The 13,825-nt window shown below is 35.5% G+C and overlaps 1 protein-coding gene across 4 annotated transcripts in view; it reads left to right on the forward strand.

Annotated features, from left to right (window-relative positions):
- The window catches only part of CAMSAP2 (calmodulin regulated spectrin associated protein family member 2), a 91,506-nt gene that overhangs the window by 11,211 nt on the left and 66,470 nt on the right, over positions 1-13,825 (forward strand). For all 4 annotated transcript variants that reach the window (XM_069789390.1, XM_069789392.1, XM_069789393.1 and 1 more), the window contains exon 2: positions 1,249-1,508. In XM_069789390.1, the coding sequence (XP_069645491.1) occupies positions 1,249-1,508 (260 nt within the window). The remainder of the gene's footprint in view (positions 1-1,248; positions 1,509-13,825) is intronic.

Consider the following 13,825-nt stretch of genomic DNA (forward strand, 5'->3'; position numbering starts at 1 on the left):
ATGGCATGTTCTGTTTTTTCTCTCTCTCCTGCTCCACCCTTATTGGGCTGTTTACTCCACCCTCTGCTTCAAACCTTGTCTGTTTAGCCATTTATCCAGCTGAAGGCAAAGGGGATAGACACCTGGAGTTGCATCACTTTTTTCCTACGCATTTTTTTCCTTTTAGTAATTAAATAGGTTTTTCCATTTGGGCTCAGGAAAAGTCACATGCTCTTTATCCTATAAATGCTGTTGGCTTAACTGATTTTACAACAATAGAGAGTGAAATTCTTACACGTGGAAAATGGAGCATCTTGCAGTGTGTATGCCTAGAAATGTGAAGACTGAAATAATTTCTAAGTTATTTTCCATTTCACTAGTGATTTAATTTCATTTGATCTAGTACTATATTTAATTTATAACCATTACTTTTGTGGTAGACAATTATAAATATAGTCTGCCTGTATTCTGTTGTGTAAAAGTATTTGGAAAAACTGTTAGATTGTCTTGAAATGCTAATTTTGCAGTTAAAAGCTCAGCATAAACTTGACAGAATCTTGCATAGCTTTCTGTGGGCGCTAGGCCAGCTCATTGAAGAAGGAGGAAGCCACAATTGTAAAGGAACTCAGTAACACAGATAGGCAAATAAGAATTCAGTATTTTTTCAGAAGGAAATTGATAATATTTTTTTCCCTCTTTCTACATTTTTTTTTTAATTCCAGTAAAACATCTATGTATTTACACTTAACTGCTAGATTGTCATCATTCTATGATGCACGACCTTTGAAATGGATTGTATAGTAATCAAATTTCTCTTGCACGTATGAAACTTAGAAGGCTGCTGAGTGGTTGTTTTCCTTTTTGTCTGGAATTATTCTGTGCTAAAATAATAATGTTCCATTTCAATTTTATTGTTGTAATAGAGACAGGATTTTTCTTTAAATGGGTTTTGTTCTGCCTTTATATGTCTGACCTATATAATGTTATGCCAAAGGAAATGAGAATGTTTGGGCATGTATTTGGAGAAGCCAAGAAATTTTAAATTAATGATGCTGTAAACTGCAGGTTGGCCTTCTGGTGTGGCCTCAAGTTTCTATTTATAGTTCAAATGTTACCTTTGTATGCAATTTTCACCAGTGTTTTATATCATGATGACTGGTAAAGACTCTATGCTTTAACATAATTTTGAGTTCATACATATAAAAAACCCTAATACTGTATCTATCTTTTTCTGATACTGACTAATGCTTTTTTTTTTTGTCTTTGTAGATAACGTTCCAGAAGAACTACGAGAACCATTTTATACAGACCAGTATGACCAGGAGCACATTAAACCACCTGTTGTTAACTTGTTGCTGTCTGCAGAACTCTACTGTCGTGCTGGGAGCCTTATTCTCAAGAGCGATGCTGCAAAACCACTTCTAGGTCATGATGCTGTTATACAAGCCCTGGCACAAAAAGGCCTTTATGTCACTGACCAGGAAAAGTTGGTGACTGAACGAGATCTTCACAAAAAGCCAATTCAGATGGTGAGTGTTTAAAGCTTGTGTGTTACGTTTCTTCTGTGTGCTCCCAATAGCTACATATCTGTCTTTTAGCATGCATCATTATGTTTGAAGTATTTTTCTCAAGAGTTCAATGTGTTTCATTACTGGGAGCCTTATGATTGTTTTGGTTTGGTTTTTTTTGTCTCCTCATAGCAGTCAGTGCAGGTGTATTTCCTCTGTACTAATGCTTGAAAACACCTATCATTCTACTTAGTTCAAGTGTTACATTTTTAAATATATCAGTGACAATATGATCACTTTGATTTCAGTTTTACAACGCTGACTGTCAGTGAATATTTCTGTATTGGAAAAATGGTTTGAAAATAGTTGGGGGGGGGTTCCCCTCCTTATGGAAATCTTTGGTTAAAAGCTTTAAATTAAAAAAAAAAAAAAAAAAGGTTTTGACATAGGTAGTTCAACCTAATAACATTCAATAGTCACCAGTTGTATTAAGTCAATGTAAAACATACAACAATGCTATATTCTTTCATGGAGGCTTTTAATAATATGTCTTTGCTTTATACAACTACTAATTAAAACATTAGTTCAACAGCTGAATGATTCTATTACTGAGCTCCTAAGTAATGGATTTTCTTCCCTGTCTGAAGCTGAGTTGAAAAAAAAAAATAAATATAAAAAAAAAAATCTGTAAAAAGGATGACTACATATGGTTGTTTATAAAATGACAGTACGATGGAATAAGATTCAACTATATTTTAAGTGAAGTACTTAAAACTATTTTCACCTTTTTATTGTTTAATATTTGGTATAGAAAATAAATTAGGTAAACATAAAGTATGACACTACAAAGGTTGAGCTGACAAATTCCTTTCTAATACAGAACTTAGGATTGCTCATTTGAAATCACAAGCAAATTTTATTGTGGTATCAGTGGAACTACTGTTGCTACTGTACGCGGAAGTATTTGTGGCACAATCTGGTCTTTTCAGATTAGAATATGTTGGACACGAGGAATAAATAAAATGTCTAATAGAGAAAAGACTTCTATAAATTTTCTGTCATCCGTTAGCTGAATCTACACTTTGCAGTCTAGTTTTTCCAGTGTCTTTTTTGTTTGAATTTACCCTCTGGAGTTGGCTGACTGTTCTATTTTAAGTCCTTTGATACTTTCATGATCAGTGACCTGAAGCTGCTGCTAGAACAGAGGTGTGTGAAAATTAATACAGCTATGTTTTTATTGTCAGCTTATTAGCAACTTGTGTTTGCTAACATGTAAGAAGACTAACAAGTATTTGGCAGAATATGACTAGAGAGTCTCTCTTATTTGATCAGTTGGTATCAAGTGATAAGTTACAGAGGCTTTACAGGTGCAATATGAAAGCTACTAATTAGTAATTAATTATTGATTCCATACAGTATTGCAAAGAAGTATTAGGCCTCTTAGTTTGCACAAATGTTTTTTAGAAGTGGTGGGATTCAGTTACTGTGATATAAAGACTAGATTCTTTACATCCACTTTGTTTTTATTGTTTATTTGAAAATTCTTTCCTGCTCATAGAATGCTTAAGATCAGAAGATAAAAATATTTCAACAATAGTAATAAAACTAGTCCAGACACTTTTTCCTTATGATTAAGCTGTGATTAGTGAATGCAGATAACTTGAAATCTTGCTAGCCTCTTTTTTTGATCTTCATATCCTTTTTAAAAAGGAGAGCTCAGCAAAGTACAAGTGGCATTTTAGTGAAAAGTTGTGGATAGCAAATAAGACATACTGTAGTGATATGAAATTTGCAGGACACTTGCAACGGTCATGGGTATTTTAGGAGTAAGTGTTTTATAATGCTCATGGAAATGAAAGCATTTAAGACGTTAAGAAACAAACTTCCTGACCGTGTTTTTACAGAACTTTAATTCCATTCTTGTCTCTGAAGGAAGATAAGGTTACTGGTTTGCATTTATGAGCCTATGGTTTTCTCATTTGATTTTTCTCATTTGATCCCTTTCTACAGTAGTTGTAAGAGGCATCTGTTTTCATAGTCGCCAGTAGAGAAAATGTGTCAGTATTCTCTAATTAGGTTTGCTGATCTTTGATTCAATAATTAATGTTGCTTAAAATGCATTTGAGTAGCACTTTTGTATTTCCCCTGTGCTTGAGTGGGTGTTTGTGCCTTTCTTTCCTGTGTTGTTTAGGTATAGTCCAGCAAATAGTTATTCAAGCATCAGTGTCATGATAGACATCCCCAGATTCCTACTCTGCCCAGGTCAGTTGTCCCCCCTCCAGGATCAGCAACAGATGAGTGTACTGATGTTGTTGAGTTAGTTCACAAGCAGCTGGGCTGTGACAATGAGAGGGAACACCAGAGTGGAAACACAATCGGCTTGGGCAGAAAGGCAGCCATGTCTAAACCAGTTGCTACAAAAGAAACAGCTGTGAAACTGGAGTCTCAATACTAATATTCTGAGCCCAAGAGTTTTAATTTGTCGTGCCATACTCACATCCCTGTGCAAGTTCCTAGCAGCAACACTACATTTTAATTGGGAAATCTCAACCTTTTTCCTTATTATACAATTAGCAAAGCTGGCAGAGAACTCCAAATCTGGCTGTTGCGGTATTCACAGTCTTAAAAATCCCCTTGATGTCTTCCTGTACCTTTTCCTAGTGTGCCATATGTCATAGTTTCTACAAGTCTTACAAAGTAAGATGTATATCCTGTTTTAGAGCTTGGAATGATTTTTTTCTTTTTCAATTATGTAGAACAGAAAATTTGCATGGGTAATTAACTCATACGTTCTAGTAGACCAGGTTGTATTAAACCTATGTTCAATGTAATTTTGAGCAATTTAATAGAAAATAGTATTGTAGTCTTTCTCTTTGCTAGCCTGTCTTCCCCATGAATAGGGGAAAGATGCTGGTGTTTGTTAGAGGACATTTATTGTTACCTGTTCAGATGTACTGCATTTCTATAGCTGAAAAGGGGTGAGTTACAAAATGAAACTATGGAAAGAGATACGAGTATGGAATGTTTTCATTTTACTTGTGCTTTATAATGTATGTAGCTGCAGTCAACAGACTTGGAATTCCTTGTAGTGTGTTTGTAGCAGTGATGGCTGTGGTGATTAATTGTTGATTTACTTCATGTATGCCTACCTACTAAAGCAGGCATGTCAAATTTTGTCCTCTGTTGCTTAGACAGTGATAACTGAACCTTTTTCTAGGAAGTACCTTATATATTGAAGTCTTTGAAAAGTCTAGGAAATGGATGTGTTTGTGCACTGGGGTCAGGGTAGATGGTAGTTTCCTTGTTAGTCATGACTGGCTTGGCTGCAGTAGTATCTAATTTGAGAAGCTGCAAGTTATTGTGTTTGTGTGTGTGTGTATATCTGTATATATATACATCGGTGTATGTATATATAAGAATTAGTTTCTTTCAGTGGAATGGGATTAGGAAAGAGGCAGTTAAGAAATCAACACACAGGAACAAAGGCTTCTGTTAAAACCTCCTATCTGTAGGGATAGGGGAGTCCATGTGGAGCTGGTTTGGTTTAGTCTTTCTTATGTTTGGTTTGTTCACATGTCTTAATATTTGTTTTTCTGGTAAAATTGAAAGCTGTGTTATTCTATAGGCTTGTTCTGATTTAAAAACTTGTAATTGAAATTGTTCTGGAGAGATTGTATCTTGCGATAACACTAGAACTATTCGGTGGTATCTCTATTTCTGTTCTTCATATATTGCAAGCTATTAAAATTTAAATCTGTGTTTATTTTTGTTAAATCTTCTTATTTGATAGGATCATCCTGTTGCCTTTATTTTTGGTAGGGGAGCGAAAGAACCAAATATGATGTTGTTACTCTCCAGGTTGAAGTTCATATGGCCTTGGCACTGCTACTTTAGACTTTAAACAGTGCAGACATAGTCTAGAGCTTGGAATTGAAACAGTGTTAAACCAAGAACCAGAGTATTTTTCTCCTGCAAATTATACTTCAGGTCAGGAGTACAAAAGGAATTACCTGATGCTTAAAACGTTTCTGAAAGCTAAGTTGCAAAATATGAGCAAAGCTACTTATTTCAGTTGGCAAGTTCCAATTGCATTAAAAAAAAATAAAAATCTGTCTTAAGCAGGCAATTCCATATGGAAATCATATGGGAGATTTTGACAGTCTATAGAAATCAGAAATAGCTTAAGAATGCAGCATGGTTCTGATAGTTATGCAGTAATCTTGTTTTAATGCTTCCACAGAAAATATGCATAGATCACTGTTGAAGTCAAGATTATTAACTTTTATATTTCCATGTTGATTTATCTCTTTAAAATTTTGTATTTATTTCATGAGCCAAACTGACTTAAACCTTCAAATGTCAGGTACACAAGAGGAAGGCAGTTTGGATTTTTTCATATTTTTTCTTCATATATGTATTTGATCTCCTTATGTTTAAAAACCATATATATCTGTTCTTGCAGGATGAACCAGAAGAGACTTTTACACAAGTTTCTGCATCATGCCAATAATTTTATATCAACAGAATAATGTATTTGACAAGCCCAGTCCTTTTACAAGAATTCTGATATTTAACCAGGCTGGCCATTTTGTATTCATATGCTGGTGATATCTTTCAATTTGCCTCAAGTGGAGGGAAGAATAAACAGATTCAGTGAGTAATTAAGAAATACTTTCCTTCCCCCAAGTGCCTGCAATGCACTTCTGCCATGTGGGGAAAGGAATAAAGAATCAGCATCTTAGTTCTCTGCTGCCAGATACTCTGCAGGGAAACTGAAGTTGCATAATTACCCAGGCTGTGGACTTATGTATTGCTCAGTCTCTGTCCCTAATGTGGCAGGGCCAAAACCAACTAAATTTTAAGTTTGAGGGGTAATAATGTCTGATCTTGAATACCTGTTTAAAACCAATGTGTGTTGGGGGGTATACAGATACAGTAATGTTAGACTATTAGCAGATTTGTGCCAAAAATCTGTTTTCCCACCTTTATTATTGTATGTTGATAGAGCATTTTCATCTGACTTACAAAAAAGGTTAATATCTTGCATGGTTTCTGAATCAAAAAAAAGGGGGGGGCATGTTTAGATACTTAGTTCTTAAATAAAGTTTAGCTACTAGAAAAAGGTTAGTGAATGCCCTGTATATAAATACTATCTCCAGGAAAATATGCCATACTTACAAATATTTCTTTGTATCATCTTCTCAATATGGGAAAATATAAAAGCTGTACTAAGCATAATGCAATCAAAAAGTGTAACTTCTGTTAAAATTTGAACAGTAATTTGGAAAAATACTGTTGCAGAAAAATGTCAAGCAGCTGAGCAGCTACCTTAAAATTACACCCATGTATAATTATTTTTGAAAAGTGCTATCATTAATCAAGAAACTCTTAAATCCTCCATATAATTCCACAATTGTCAGCCAAGATGCAAAGGAAATGAGAGGCTCCAGCAAAACCCCAGCAACAAGTCCATAATAGCTGGTAGGATTAAAAATTGTTACGTCCCTAATTTCAAGACATGATTTGTGTGTATGGGTTTTTTATATAAAAAGTAGTGTGCTGTCATCCAAATTGTTTATCCACTTAGCTGCAAATTACCTTCTTCCTTGAAAATGTCTTCTGTGAGGAAGTCTGGCAATAATTCTCTCTGTAGCAGATTGTGAATCAGGGCTATAACTGAGGTATAATTAGGTGTGCCTATATTAGCTTTTTAGTAGTGATCAGAAGTGCACATTTGAGGCAAATCTCGATGTTTCTCCCAGTTACTGCACTTCTGGTTTGCATTGTAGAGTCATCTCGGGGAGCATAAACTCAATTTCTTTCAGCAGCTAAACTGGAAGATGGGTTCTAGGATTGTACCTGTGGTAGCCCACTTGCCAAGGGGCACTCATTTCACAGGACTAGAGTAGAGCTGATTGAAGTAAATACTCTGAGAAGGGAGTAGAGGCGATTTCTGGGACCTTTGCACCAGTTTTGCTTTTCTGTTTTGCAGTACTAGTTGCAAAGTTAGTCATAGCCAATGAAACTTACGTGGAAGGAAGGGGGATTGCTAGTGCTGGTTTTGTACCCATAGCTAGAATCTAGATGTCTTTCTGGATAACATAGCAGACAAGAAGTGGTTAACTCATCCTGCAATCCAGATTTTTGGTCTCTCTGAACTGCATCCATTTGAAATGACAGTCCCTCTTATCAGCAGAGTATTTCTCCTTGACAAAGGACTCCAGCAGCTCACCCAGTTAGCCTGCAGCTACATGCTCCAGCCTCTGCATTTTCATGCTGTAGGATTTCTTTAACTCTGTAAAGCAACAAAAAGTGTACTAAACACTTCATAGAACAAAGAAATAAGATGTGGTCTCTGCCCTGCAGAATTTTTTTTCTGGTTTTAGGCATGATGTAACAAGTTTCCATTCCTGTGCTATTGTGAATTACTTGTTAGATGAAGACATGTAAAAAGAATTTGCAGATACTTGACTTGAGCCAATAGATACCATAATTTGTTAGTTAAAACACTAGATTCTAATATTAACTGACTTCTGACATTTAAGCATCTTGCATAGTAGTATGTTTCACAGAAGACTAAAATAATAAGCAAATACAGTCATGAAACAGAATCTGAATTTAGTCTAATGTGCCACATAAAACCAGTCAGCTGTGGTTTTGGGCTGGGATAATGTAATCTTTAGATGTTCCATATTTTTTGCTCCATTTCTAGACTCATCTCTTCACACACGTTCCTTGTAAGGTTCTCATTTGCTTGAAAACAATGATCCAGTATTTTTGCTGGTCTTGCTGCGTCAGATATACCATCACACACTAGTCGGCATTGCACAATTGTCTGTATGACATAGTAAAGCAATGTGGGTACCAAGCTCCCTCAAGCACAAGGTGCCAGTTTGTGCTTTGGTCTTTATAACTGCTATAACTCTTCATAAATTTTATTCTGCTCTTACCATTTTATCTTATAACTTAGTGTCCTGTTAGCTTTTTTCATGCAGCTTATGTTGACTCACAGCCTGGCGATTTTGTTTTGCCTGCTGTTTGTTTTTAATTATGTTTGTCCTATATGTAGAAAATGCTTTTTTTCTGTGTCATATAAATAGCAGCAGTGACTTGGGATGTGTTCTACAGTATGTTTGTCTAAAATTTAGCATGCACAAAACAAATACAGGTTATCAGTGTGAGTCATACTAGGGTTTGTTTTATTTCTGTAATTTTCTGGGACTAAAGAGTGTGCTTAATCTAGGCCTGCTCCTTTTCTGAAACTGAAGTCTATGACTGATTATCTGCTACTAGTGCCGTTATTTTGCCCTGTAAACGATTAGCTTGGCTGCAGTCAAACTGAGTCAATTCTGTGTTTCTCCAAGCCAGTCGAAAGAAACTGCAGATGAAATTAAAAGTACATAATTAAATTGTTCTATGCATACTTTTCTTCATATGTGTGTTAGCCTACAAATAGATGAAAAAAAAATTGCTGTAAAGGACCATAATTTATTAGAAAGATCTCTTGTGGGAGAGAATAGACATTTATTCTCAGAGCATCAGTTTTGAAATCTGTTTAACAAGGACTGTCTTCAAATAAAGGTAGGAATTGACTCCAAAAGATAATGTAGATATCTGTATCAGAAATCTGTGGAAGACATAGGTAACCACAAAGTCTTCTGCAACATCCTTTGGGTTTTCATGGAATGCTGTCTGCTCAACTAGTGTACCAAGTGTGGCAACTTATGTGGAAGGTAGCACAGCTGCTGCCACCAAAGTTATGTCTGTAAAGAATACAAAGTAGGGATTCTTTGCTGGTCCTTTCCAGCAACTCTAGTGCTAAAAAACTGATACCATCCACTTGCTTTTATGTTTGCAACTCTCCCCACAGAATAAAACTGAAAGCCTTCTATATTTCTCTAGCTTTAATTTTCATTTATGTGAATTTTTTTCTTCCTGCATCCTTAATTTCAGTACTAAAATCTATGTAGGATTTTAGCCTTATTCAGTGTTCCAGCTACGTAGCTGGCATTTCAAATTTGTATCGCTAAGAATCCTTGCATGGAAAAGAACAAAATCTTATTGTTCTTTTTAACAGCTCTTGCAGGATTCATTTCAGTTGTGCAGAGCTATTGAATAGACTGTGCTGCCTGTATTGCATGGCAAGCGTGTTCTCAGAACCACCATAAAATCCCTGATCTATACAGAACTGGCCTTACATTTGCATTTGCCAGATGAACGTATTAGGCAATGTTCTGAAATAGCAGCACATTCTCTCATGTTTATTTTAATGTAAAATTGTGGCAATTACATTTAATCTTTTACTAAAATGAGCAGAGAATATTGCAGCACATCTTCCAATTGAGAATCATAATATACTAAATAAACCAAACTGATGCTGTTGGAATGATGACAGGAAATTAAGTGAATGTGAGAAGGTAGTACCTCCCAAAGTCAAGTCTCATACCTTTCATGAGAAAAGAAAGCAGTACATCATTATTGATTGTTGTCCATCTTGTTCTCTTCCTTGCTAATTAGGAAACGCAGAGTGTTGTGAGGGCTGAAAAAAAGTTGATATTCTTCTGCCTTGACCAAAGCTACAGTTTTGGAACCAAAGAGCTTCTGATTGTATTATGTCTTCCTTCTTATGGTGCTGTTAACCTAGGGGGGGAAAGAAAAAGGAGGTGGTGATGGTGGTTAAATTAAAAAAACAAAACAAACAAAAAAAAACCCCTGAAAAACAGAGAAAAACACCCACTCCTGAAGCCCAACAAGGAAAAACAGTTTAAAGGAGGTATAAGTTATGAAAGAAAGATGGTGTGAATTAACGTCTATGAAGAATGCCAGATACCATGTAGAAAATGCTTTCTAAAGACATCAGGAAGTATTTTCATTAACCTTGAAAGAAATACTATTTGCTAAACAGAGTTTAAGAACATTTTCTTCCTTTTTTCAACAGCACTGTTAAGTAGTGTGGTTCAGCTTTTGGCTGTTGGTTTGCTGCTCTGAACTTCCTTTGTATCTCTTTAAATATGTGAAAAGGTTAAAATAAATGTTTAGGGATGGTCTTACTTCTGCTAGGTTAAGTATATCTTGGAGTACAGTAACTAAGCCATCTAGAAAAAGAAGAATCTATGAATTATTTTAAAGACTACCTAGAAGGTATTTCTTTATCAGTTAGTTTATTTAAATTATGCTAAGAGAAATCTTTCTTAATAGCCTTCTGCTGGATAGGGAAAGCTAAAAATCTTGCATGGTTGTAGCAGGCAGTTACTTGGTTAAGAGTGCTGCTTTCTTCCTATTATGGAAAATAGTGAGCTGCTTTTAGCAGGAGGTGTGGGTCTGTCATGTAAACATAAGGAGAGCCTCACTACCAGCTCTGTGTAGTACATGTACACAGCAACAAGGGGACAAAACCACACTGACTGTTGAAGGAATACAGTTTGTACTCCCCATAATGCAGCAGCTGCTTGCTCCGGTATAGTACAGAAGAATACTGCTAATCTGCATTTGTTAATCTGCACACGTAATCCTGGCAAACTGCCTCCATTTATCAGCAAAGACCACACTCTGTCATCACAGTAGATGTATCATAACATTAAAATCTTGGTTCTTACAAACTCACTGGAATTTAACATTATGGGGTTGTGTTGTTTCCTGAAGTTTGAGGAACAAAGTGTAGTAAGGTCTCCATAGTATGTCTAGTCTTTTTGTTTGACGCTTAGGGAAATGCAATAAATAGCAGTGCATTTCGGTCATTTGTATGAACTGGTAGGTTTTCTATGAACTATTAGGTTTATATGTACTACTAGGAAATTTTATTACCTTGCAGAAATGTATCTCCAAATTACCCAAAGCAAAATCCAATAGAATTGGTCCTATGTAAATAAAATACTTTAAGACTTGTATTAAAACATTATCTGGCAACTTGTTAAAGTATTTAAATTATAAATTGACTGTAATAGTGCTTGTTAACAAATTGGCTGTCTACAGTAAATGTGGAAGATTTTTAGCTTTCCCCCATCCATCAGAAGGTCATTAGGAAGGGTATCTCAGTATAATATATTTCTTTGCCTTCCCAAACCATGAATCTGAGACCAGTGGATAAATAGCAAAGTCTACATCAGAAAAGTCCTACAACTTAACAATTTTTAGAAAATTGGAAGAATCTATATTTATCACAATTTATATAATCATCTAGCAGTAGCTAGAGATCCAAATCAGTCAGTTGCCAAGACTGATGACATTTCTCAAAAGCTGAAATGGCAAGAGCTCTTCATAAGCTTTAAGTTGGATGTTTGGAACACAATTTAGAACACCTAGCAGTCAATATTTATGAAATAAGTATATACAATGTGAAGTGTTTGTAGAATTTTTTTAACTGTTTGGTTTGATAAAGAAGTGGCATGTTAAAAATTTTTATGAGCTTTAAAATAAGAAAAATTACAAGAAAAGCAGAGTGAATATGTAGATACTGGGTAAGCATGTGACAGTGGATCAGATTAATTTTACATGATGTAATTATTAAATGTATATAGTATGTAATATGAAATCTCATTATATAGGGATACTTAATGTTTCTTAAATATGAAATTGTTCCTGTTCTATTAGGAAAGGATACTAATATATTTTGAAGTAAATTGCACAGTGGCATTTAGGCAACAAACCTATTGGAGTAGGTACCTATTAAGTGCTGTTAAAAACAGCTAGAAAATGCAATCTGTATTATCAACAGCATTTGTTGAGAGGTTTAGTTACAGAAGTTGTCCCACCTTACCTCTTTTTTACTGACACTGGCCTGCTGACTTAGAATTTATAAATTAATCTTTGGGGTGTGGGGCCAATGGGGACTTCATTTTGGCATGTCAGAAGAACACTACCATCTGAAAGTCTCACTTTTCTTAAATGTCTGTCTGAAATCTTTTCTGCAGTATCAGCCCCTTATTTTGTCCTGTGTCTACTATGAACATGAAGAACAGTTTATTCCCTTCCTTTTTGTAGCAGCCTTTTATGTGTGGACAGGTAGTGTCTCTCGCACTCTGTTTTTCAAACCTTATCTTCATTCCAAATGTCCTCCATTTAGTCCCAATCCTTCTAGACAGGTTGTGCTGAAAACTGGACCCAGGATTCTAAGTGGGACCTTGTCAAGGCTTGTAGGGCACAATGGGTAGTGGTGCATTTTTTGCTAACTAGAGTCTGCAGTTGACACCCCCCTGTATGTCAGCTGCCTCTTTTGTGGCAGCATGACATTCTTTGTATGCTCATGTTGAGGTGGTTATACTCTCTAACCTCAGATCATGTCTGCTGATCAGCAATTTACTTAGGTGTTCTCCACACTGATGCAAAAGGTTAATACAGACTTTTGTCTACCATATTGAGATTATTTTGGAACTGAATATACCATATATTGGTGATATATGTTTGGTGGAAAATACCCTGTGCTTGATTTTCCTTCTTAAGGGTATGCTGTGAAGGAATAAACATTTGTAAAGGCTTCCTGGTCGATTACATGAAAAGAATTCTGTAAATCTGGATGGTATGTTTCTGTGGTACTGTTTTGTGAAGGCAGCCAGCTTTTTAAGGAGCTCAATTCACCTTTAAGCATTGTGTTACAGTAACACCTTTGATGCTCTGGGGCGGGGGGGGAAGTTAGTGAAATACAGTACTATGTGGGGTTACATCCAATACATAAAAGGAAAACCATGGAATGGACAACATGTTGAGGGAAAGAAAATCCAGTTCACAAATTTGAACAGGTTTTACTCTTTTTGTTCTTTTTTTTTTTCTTTCCCTTACCCCTCTTCTTAACTCCCCCATTCCCAAAAGCAAAACCAAACCTGTCTAATGATACTTGGTAGTTCCCTGGAAAGACATGCTTGTGTATGTGAACTTAAAAAAAAAAAAAAAAAAAAAAAATTAAAAATGGTGTGACTACCCATACAAAGACTGTAAGTTAATGTAATTCAGTATATCATTTTGTCAGGGAAACCTCCTGACTTTTGTGTTGCTGATTTCTTTGTGGTAAAATGTATCTAATAGGTAGGTGCCTGCAAAGAATGAGATTATTCTAAGTCTTGCTTTTGGTTTTTCTTCAGCAACAAGAAGAAATACAGAGACAACTTAAGTGGTTGGGAAGTAAAATAGTATGGTAATGATGGAGTTGATGAAGAAATATGTATAGACACTAGCAAAGAACTGCTATAGAGAAGAAAAACCTGATGCTAAAAGTCCTACTCAATTAATTTACTTACTGAACTTGCTATCAGTTTTAGTATAGTAATTAGACAATAATGGCATCAGTCAAATTACTCCAGTGTCTTCTAAGGTGTTATGGTGTCTCTAGGAACTCTCCAGTACTT

Source organism: Haliaeetus albicilla, chromosome 8 (genome assembly GCF_947461875.1).
Source record: "Haliaeetus albicilla chromosome 8, bHalAlb1.1, whole genome shotgun sequence".
Taxonomy (NCBI): Eukaryota; Metazoa; Chordata; class Aves; order Accipitriformes; family Accipitridae; genus Haliaeetus; species Haliaeetus albicilla.